This window comes from Cryptomeria japonica, chromosome 5, assembly GCF_030272615.1.
Source record: "Cryptomeria japonica chromosome 5, Sugi_1.0, whole genome shotgun sequence".
NCBI lineage: Eukaryota > Viridiplantae > Streptophyta > Pinopsida > Cupressales > Cupressaceae > Cryptomeria > Cryptomeria japonica.
The window spans coordinates 931,313,886-931,322,948 of NC_081409.1; the positions used below are offsets into that span (position 1 = coordinate 931,313,886).

The following is a 9,063-nucleotide window of genomic DNA, read 5'->3' on the forward strand; positions in this document are numbered from 1 at the left end:
ATGATGTTGTTCATATTGCAGAATTGTTTTTCAGGGAAATTGTGAGGCTTCATGGCCTACCAAAGAGCATAGTTTCAGACAGAGACACAAAATTTGTTGGCTACTTTTGGAGAACATTGTGGAAAAAGACGAAGACTGATCTGAAGTTTACTTCAACGTACCATCCACAAACAGATGCACAAACTGAAGTTGTAAACGGAAGTTTGGGTAATATACTAAGAAGTCTAGTTGGTGATAAACCAAAGGGGTGTGATTTGATCCTACCATAAGCTGAATTTGCATACAACTCCATCAATAGGAGTACAGGAAGATTACCATTTTAGATTGTTTATGTCAGCAATCCAAATGTTGTTTCAGATCTGAAAAAGTTGGAGAGAAGTGACAGAAGCAATGCAGAAGCGGAGGACTTTGCTGAACATATGAAGAGCCTACATGATGAGGTAAGAAAGCATATTGATAAAATGAATTTTCAACATAAGCCTAAAGCTGATTTGAAGAGGAGACATAAGGAATTTCAAGTCAAAGATGATGTTATGGTTCATTTGAGGAAAGAAATATTTCTAGTGGATACTTACAATAAGCTCAAAGCGAAGAAATTTGGTCCATGTAAGATTGTAAGTAAACATGATTCAGGTAATACATATGAAGTAAAGTTGCCTAAAGGATTCAATATATCTCCTATTTCTAAAATTTCAGATTTAACAAAGTATTATGAAGGTGAATTTCAGGGAGACATCACAGAGGCATTGTTGAGCATTCCAGAATCCACTTCAACAAAGGTATGAAATTGAGGCAATTTTGGACAGCAGGGTGAGTAAGAGCACAAGAAACAAGCAATACTTTGAATATTTGGTCAAATGGCTTGGAAGACCTATTGAAGACTCATCTTGGCTATCAGAAGCTGAAGTTAAAGGCAATGGTTTTCCTCTTGAGAAGTGATGGGGTCACTTTTCTTTCTCCCATGGCTGTCTGATGCAAAGCATCCTCCACGTGGGAGAGAATCTCTTCCACATCTTAAATTCTCCTATGCTGGGCAGGGTAGTGTGTTGATTTTGTAACTAGGTGAGAAAATAAATAGGATTTGGATTGCCCTAAGGCATCATCCGAATCCTTATAGGGCAGGGCCCTATCTATTGTATCTAATGTGTAAATCAAATAGGGCTGGCCCCCTTATATATCCTCCACGCCAAACATGAAACTCATGTTTCATTATAGGGCCGACCCTATATTGAAATGTACTAAGTTAAAGCCTCACTCCAAACGTGTGGGCCTATCCACATCGTTGTTATATGCAAAATGATTTTAGCGCCCAAGGATAAATGGGCCGACCTAAAGATAAGTAAGAAGATGAACCTCTTATATATTTCAACTACTTGCAAGGTTAAAAGATACAAAATACACAGCGAATACATTCTCCCTCTGCAGTGATCAGCGAATGCCATCTACAGTCAGCGAATATATCCTAAGGACAGCAAATGCACTTCTATGCATAGCGAACTCATTCCAAGGTTAGCGAACCTTGTTCTAGGGTCAGCGAACCTGAATCAAGGTGCAGCGAATCACCTTACAGAGACAGCGAACTTCCTTGTGGCAGCAAACAAGTGTATTATAGATAAGTTCTTTCATGATTGTGTATGCCCTAGTTTGAAGACACAATACCACTGTGCATAGCCTGCTCGTTCTAAATGCTTCAAGTGTTGAAGCCGAATTGTACTATCTGATTATTGCTTAATCAGATCTAAGGATCTGTTGTTGCTGGGTTTTTCCTCCTAGAGGGAGGTTTTCCCAGGGTACTTGTGTCTTTGTGTTCATTTTTGCTTATCTCTATTTATCTGCAAACAACTAATTAGGAGCTAATTCTGATTTCTGGGTTCTTATATTAATCTGAAAGGCTATTTTTAACATAGTGGAGTCCTCCCGTGAGGACCTAATCTTAGCTATGAGTAATGAGTCTGCAGGTAACGTATGGGGCTGAATTATTTTTGGCTTTATTTGGAAGTTTTTTGGTGGGTGCTTCTGCACGGGGCTGCAATAGCATTTTAGAGAGCAGGTTTTGAGTTGGAAGGGGTTCTTTTTTTTGGAGGCATTGGTTGTATTGGTTTTGGGGGGTGAGGTGAGATTTTAGGGAGAAAGATAGAGGGTTGGGAATGGTGTTTATGGTGAAAAGGTTTAGTTTGTTACAGCAGGTGTAGTTTGAGGTTGAGAGTTTGCAAGAAGGCTTTTGGAGAAGCCATTTCATCTTAGTAAAAGATACCTTTGTTGCAGGTCTGTGAGAGACCAAATCAGACGGAAATATTGTAAAGTGAAGCCAATAGGCTCACTGTTTTGTAATGCAAATTTGTTTTTCAATAAGAGTTTTGGGAATTTGTAAAACGGTTAGCTGTTCATTTCATCCATTTTGCTATTATACCTTTCAGAATTGTATGTATGTTTGCAAGCTGATCATGGCAGGTCTGTGGGAGGATTCAACCCTCTTACATCAGGATTCTATGATGGCTTGTATTAGAATATAGCCATTACAGCAGGTCTGGAAGTGGTGTTTCCAAGGTTAGTTATCTGTGTGTAAAAGCCCTGAGTATCAATTATCCCATTAATGTAATCTTGTTGTAATCAAGTGGCTGCGGCCTGGCATGTGAGAGGGCCCTTTGTGGCAGGTTGTAATGTGTTTTGAGGATTTAATAATGTGAAGGAATCTTTTGGAGGCTGAGGTTTTTTTCCCCTTGGCGGGTTCTCCCAAGGTATACCTTGTGTCATATTTGATGTGGATTTTGTTCTTTTTTGTGGTGTATTTCTGTTTTATGTGGATATATTTATGTGGACTGCACAGTTGGACAATCCCTATTGGGACCCTCTGGCTGTGACTGAATTAGAAAAGCAATACGTAGTTTAAGGGACAAGCCTGTCTGACTTGGCCTGATACTTCGATGAAACCCACACTAAGTTTCTGAACCCTCACCTAGTGGTTGCCTTCTCCCATAATCAGAGAAGTATGTGGCCTTCAACAGGACAAGGCCTAAAACTCTGGACCCACACATTAACATTCAGGCTATTGCATATACTCATCAATAAATACACATGGGCCTGCAACCACATGAAAACATATAGATGTACACCCCCATTGACCGTATAGCATATACATATGGCACACAAAAAATGTGATTATATTTGTGTATAATATAAACTACTAAAGTGAAAGAATGGTTGCATAATAAGCAAAAATGTCAAATGAATGTCTTTGAAATCTAAAAGTTACACCTACCTATGAGTTGACAAATCCCTCGAAAACAATATTGAGCACCTGAAGAACTTCCTGAGCAGTGTCCGTTTGCCTCCCGGCTAGAAACTGCCCTAAATGGTACAAATCTGCTCTTGCTGCAAACTTTATAACCACCTTGAATTGTTTTTCCTTAAACGCTCTTTCTTTGTTACTGCACAAAATGTAAAAACAATTGTTTATTACATTCTTTGTTCTCAAGTAACCTCGCTTGAGGAAACAACCCTATAAGATCGAACTTAAAACATATTTATTATCCAGACATATTCCTTTGAAGGCCATAACAATTGTGTCCCAGTGCTATTAGTCCATTTTCTAGGACTATACAGATCACGGGATCTGAAATCCTAGCTTTCGTAGAAAAAGCATTACTGCAGAAATGCAGCTTTCCAGCAAATTGTGACTTAATAAACACAGCAGCACTGTTTCCCAAGCTGTTTAAATATCAACAAAGTAGGGGTGTGTTTGGAAGGAAACTTATTAGCAGCTATGTTTCTATGAGATCAAACTTGGTAATCACGTAATACTAAATTCACTAGACTGCTAGAATCTTCTGCACTCTAATGACTAAAGCCCCATTGAAGCTTGACAGTTGGTTGGTTGAATTCAAAATGTTTAGTGTTAGACAAAAAGAAATTGATATTTCAAAGGTACTGGATATTTTGGAAGTCTATTTTCAGTAAATGCCATATGCCCTCTGATCTGGGAGTTTAAAGAAAGAAAGAAAATTTACCCACAATAACACATTCCATCATTCTCTTTTGAAAGAGTTACAGTAAATTCTTTACACTTGAAGGGTGGCAGCCGGCAAATATGGTGTAAAGACTCTTTCAATATCGTAGACAGAGAGCAGTATCCCCAACTCTGTATCTCTATAGAGCTTCACCAGCTACCCCATTATGGCTCTGATCACACCTCTTGATATCACCTCTGCATAATACACAGTTGAAGAAACACACCTACAAACCTCTTACACTAGTATAATGTGAATTTTTTTGGCATTAAAAAAATTCTACATGAAAGAAATTATGGCATACATCGTTTTGATGGAGATTCCTGTTGGGCAGCTCAGCAAGGAAATGATTTGCTTCGACAAGGCATTTAATGCCAGCTTTGGTGGATTGAAAAGGAGTTGCAGGAGCTGGAAGACTTACCCTTTAAAACAAACAAGCTCCCCCTCCTCCATTCACCCATTGCCTTCTAGGCATGATTTCTCTGAGCTCTCTCACCACTCTCCACTATTACCTGTAGCTAAACCAAACGAGGTATTTCTCTGGGATTTCATCCCCTTCAAACAACCATATGTGTACAAAGCTGAAGCCCACATCAGCTAAAACAGATGATGCCCATCACCTGGAGACACAAGAAGGCAATGGTGCCTGCAAATCATTTTGCATTATTGAAATTTATAGTATGAGGTATAAACAAATAATAGGCCTGGAAGATATTATTCTAATAATAATTGAGTTTTTGTAAAGACCCTGTGATTAGTATATTGTTGAAAATTTAAACCTACAATAAATTAACATATAAAAAGCATGTGTCAAAAATATGAACTAAATTACAAAATACAGTTTTTCAATCCTCGAGCATGATTACCTTATCATGGTTTCTGTACCCAAAATTTAAATCAAATACTACAAAACAATGTCACCTAGCCAGATCTCAAAAAATTTCAAACTTCTATTGCATTTGAGTATAACTTTTATTAAAAATAAATTGCACAACTTCCTCGAAATTGTGAAACTCTATTTCAAAACTGAGACAAATTAACAGTTTTCAACAGCATTGTCAAACGGAAACCATCATTTGAATAATCGGCATCCAGTAGCCCAGCATTCAAAACTACATACATCTATGATAACTAGCACAAATGTGATTATAAATCTAAATGTGGATAGGCTTGTCAAATGTTGCCAGGGCAGCTTCTTTGATAGCTTCACTGAGTGTTGGGTGACCATGACATGTTCTAGCAATGTCTTCACTAGATGCTCCATATTGCAGGGCAATTGCAGCTTCATGAATCAACTCCCCTGCATTTGCGCCCATGATATGGACACCTAAGATTTTGTCAGTTTCTTTCTCTGCAATTATTTTCACCATTCCATCAGCATCATCAATAGTTCTGGCCCTGCTATTTGCCATAAAGGGAAATTTCCCAACTGCGTAGGAAATGTTGAGTGCCTTCACTTGTTCTTCTGTCTTTCCTATTGATGCTACCTCTGGATGTGTGTAAACAATTCCAGGTACAGTATTATAGTCCACATGTCCAGGTTTTCCTGCAATTAGCTCCACACACGCTACACCATCTTCTTCAGCCTTGTGTGCAAGCATGGGGCCAGGAATCACATCACCGATAGCATAAATTCCAGGAACATTTGTCCTGAAATGGTCGTCAACATCCACTCTTCCCATTTTATCAAGCTTCACCCCAAGCTCTTCTAGTCCAAGACCTTTTGTATAAGGTGATCTACCAGCAGAAACAAGAACTACATCTGCCTCAAGAGTTGTCTGCTCACCTCCTGAAGCTGGCTCTATTGTTAGCTTTACACCTGATCCTGATGCATCAACACCAGTCACCTTAGTTTTCAGCATAAATTTCATTTTCTGTTTCTCTAATGTCTTCTGGAAAGATTTTCGAATTTCTCCATCCATGGATGGAACTATATCAGAAGCAAATTCCACAACGGTAACTTCAGAGCCCAGCCTTCCCCATACTGAACCCATTTCTAAGCCAATGTATCCTGCGCCAATAACCACAAGTTTCTTTGGGACCTCCTTCAGTGATAGTGCTCCAGTGGATGAAACAATTTTATTTTCATCAATAGTAATTCCAGGAAGGGGTTTCACTTCTGAACCAGTTGCTATGATTATATGTTTCCCTTTCACCATACTGTTTCCACCATCTGGAAGATCCACTGACACCTCACTTCCAGATACAATCTTTCCAGCACCTTTAACGTAAGTGACTTTGTTCTTCTTAAAAAGTCCTTCAATTCCTTTTGTCAGACCAGTCACAGCCTTCGTTTTCTGTGCCATCATTGCAGTGACATCAATTTCTAACTGTCCCACCTTCACACCATGGCCAGCAAATGAATGCTTGGCTTCGTGAAACATATGTGAGGATTGAAGCAATGCCTGCAACAAGATATAAAACACTCTCAGCAGAATTGATCGAATTCAAAAGGACACAACTCTAATTTTAAAGAAAAAAGTTGTTAAGCTTGACTTGACTGTTAATTTGCACATAAAGAAAATACTGTCATAGATTACAAGGTTGAAATACTTCCAATATTTCTACAAGCAATTGCACAAAAAGACTGGAATCAGTCAGAATCCTAAAGATGACGAATTAGTGTAAAAGTGCCCAGATTTCCAAAATGGTTAGGAACTGCTGAATTTCAACCAGTTACCCCCCATGCAGTTTCAGGAAAATTCAAATGTAAGGAATCAGGGTTGATTAACATATAAAAAAATTAATGATAGCACATTTCTTTATTTTTCTTTTCTTTTTTCTTTTCTTTTTCCTTCTCCTTGTGTCTCTTGCTCCCTCCTTCCTCTCCCCTCCCATCATTTCTCCTCTCTCGTTCAGGAGTTTGGATCTAGACAATTTTTCTCATCCTGGTGATGGATCATGGAGTTCATCGGAACCATTGATGACAAAAAAAAATGATACAAAATCAAATCCAGAAACATATGAGCAATATATAAAAAAATCTAGCTTATTCACTGTTGATTATTGGTTTAATTTCTAGATTATAGACCAGGAAAACTGAAACAATTGGGCAAAATTCTAGCCGAGCAGGGCATTTAGCTCAAAGCACCACCCAAGCGTCATCAGTACTAGAACATATAAATGCAAACGAAGCAAAGAAAACTGGTGAATTTGACCCGTGACATGTGCAAAAACAAACTATTAAAAGCAAAGATCTGCAGTTGAGCAGAGAATGGGAAAAGGCGGATAAAAGAACCTTGGAGGGTATGCAACCAACATTGAGGCAGGTACCTCCGAGAGCGCCGCGCTTCTCAATGCAAGTAGTCTTGAAGCCAAGCTGGGCCGCCTTGATTGCAGCAACGTAGCCTCCAGGACCACCTCCCACAACCACCACGTCATTCTCCTCAGCTGAGGAGGACGTATATTTTCTGACAGATCTAACCCAACAAAACCCATGCCACGAATTTCTCAGCCCCCGGCGAAGGGCATCCTCGATCAAAGCCGATTGACATCTTGACATTCCTGCCATGGCCATTGGCACCAGTAATTTTCTCTTTTCGCTCCCTCTCAATTAATTAGAAGATGAATTCACTTAACTGGATTCCCAAGATGGGTGGTCTACAAACAACAGGGTTTGTTGGTCACACATAACCAGCTATAATTTTAGTGGCTGACTTGATTTAACGGTGGATAGGCAACCGCCGTTAAATGAGAAAGAGCAGCTAATGAAGCCCTAAAAAATTGACTGTCTTCTCAACCTTAAAAATGCTGAATCCCTTATCAAATGTATGGTGGGCCCGGAAGCTATGTGGGCATTCTTCACCTTATTTTGCGCTCCTTTCCATTCTATCCTACGCTTTTCTCCTAGATCACGAAGTGCCGCGTGTCTTTGACTTCTCTGCGAATTGAAAGGCGGCTATGAAGAGCAGTCATCCACACAGAATTAGTTCTTATGGCATTACAGCTATGTTAATGGCATTGCACAGGTGCATTGACCGATCTTTAGCGTATGATATCACACTTGGTGGAGATTATTCGCTGCACTGATAGTCGACTGGAGCTCTCTCGTGAATCGTATTGTGATTTCCGTTCAGGATGGGTATTGTGTTCTTTTGTGGGATTTGGTCTCCAACAGTGAAGCACTCTTTATATGAAATGGCAGTTGGTTTGTAGTTTCATACAGCTGCTCTGCTGTATCGGTCGTGGAGGAAAGCCTGTTTTCTTTATAATGAATAGCACTGAGTGGGATTGTGTGTTAAAAATTGTTTGTCATTCATATACCTTGCAATTTCTTTTGGTTTTGGAGTGTCTATGCAGCTATTCTGGTTCTAAAATGACGGTGTGCATAACATACAAGTTAGTGGCACGTTTTACACTGTAGATTTTGCACAATGGTTACAATTGATTAACATGTCAATAACACGGTGTACGATTTGACCATCATGGAGTTAGAATAGTTGTGGCATCTTGAGAAAATAAATTTTTATCCCTAGCTGACAAGATTCAAGTTGTTAATAAGATTTTTCTTGCAACTCATGTATACTATTCCTCTTGATGCCTTAAAAAAAGGGGTACAAGGACTTTCACAACATGAGTTGGTTGCCATGGCATCCTGTTAAAGGCTAATTTGATCTAAATAATAAATACAAGGTTTTTCTGATTTTTGTGCAATCGTTGGTTCCTCTGAAATTGTCTATGAAATTGTGTACTCCTATCCATTGCAATTTCTTCAAAGACTGGTTATGGATTTCAACATATCCTTTTATGTTCTTTACCTTTAAAAACGTTTATTTACAGCTTCTTCCAAGTTTACCTTTAAGACACCGTTTGAACTCCAAGTGGAAATGCAAGTTTAAGGAAAATTTTTGGTCAAATTTATCTGCCTAAATTTGGAAAAACTAAATCCAATGCAGATGCACAATTAACTGCTTGGAGGATTTTACATTGCAAACTGCCCATTGTGGACGGGCTGAAATGTATAATGATCCAACCAGTTGATTTCCCATTTTGCCATAGGCAAAAAAACATAAAGCATATTTTTGGGGGATGCCTTCTTTGTTAAAAAAAAGCGGAG

The 9,063-nt window shown here is 38.9% G+C and overlaps 1 protein-coding gene across 1 annotated transcript; it reads right to left on the minus strand.

Moving 5' to 3' along the window:
• Window positions 1-4,939: 4,939 nt before the first annotated feature.
• Window positions 4,940-8,185, minus strand: LOC131035750 (dihydrolipoyl dehydrogenase, mitochondrial). Its single transcript, XM_057967489.2, has 2 exons — window positions 7,246-8,185; window positions 4,940-6,412 (listed from the first exon to the last, which is right to left on the minus strand). The coding sequence occupies exons 1-2, from the start codon at window positions 7,522-7,524 to the stop codon at window positions 5,162-5,164; spliced, it is 1,530 nt and encodes a 509-aa protein (XP_057823472.1). The 5' UTR covers window positions 7,525-8,185; the 3' UTR covers window positions 4,940-5,161.
• Between the last annotated feature and the right edge of the window lie 878 nt (window positions 8,186-9,063).

What these genes read in the sequence shown, in the direction of transcription:
- LOC131035750 (XM_057967489.2), bottom strand. Translation starts at nt 7,524, where the DNA reads ATGGCCATGGCAGGAATGTCAAGATGTCAATCGGCTTTGATCGAGGAT. An exon ending in TTGGTTGCATACCCTCCAAG is followed by an intron (nt 6,413 to 7,245) that starts GTTCTTTTATCC and finishes ATCTTGTTGCAG; the next exon opens with GCATTGCTTCAATCCTCACA.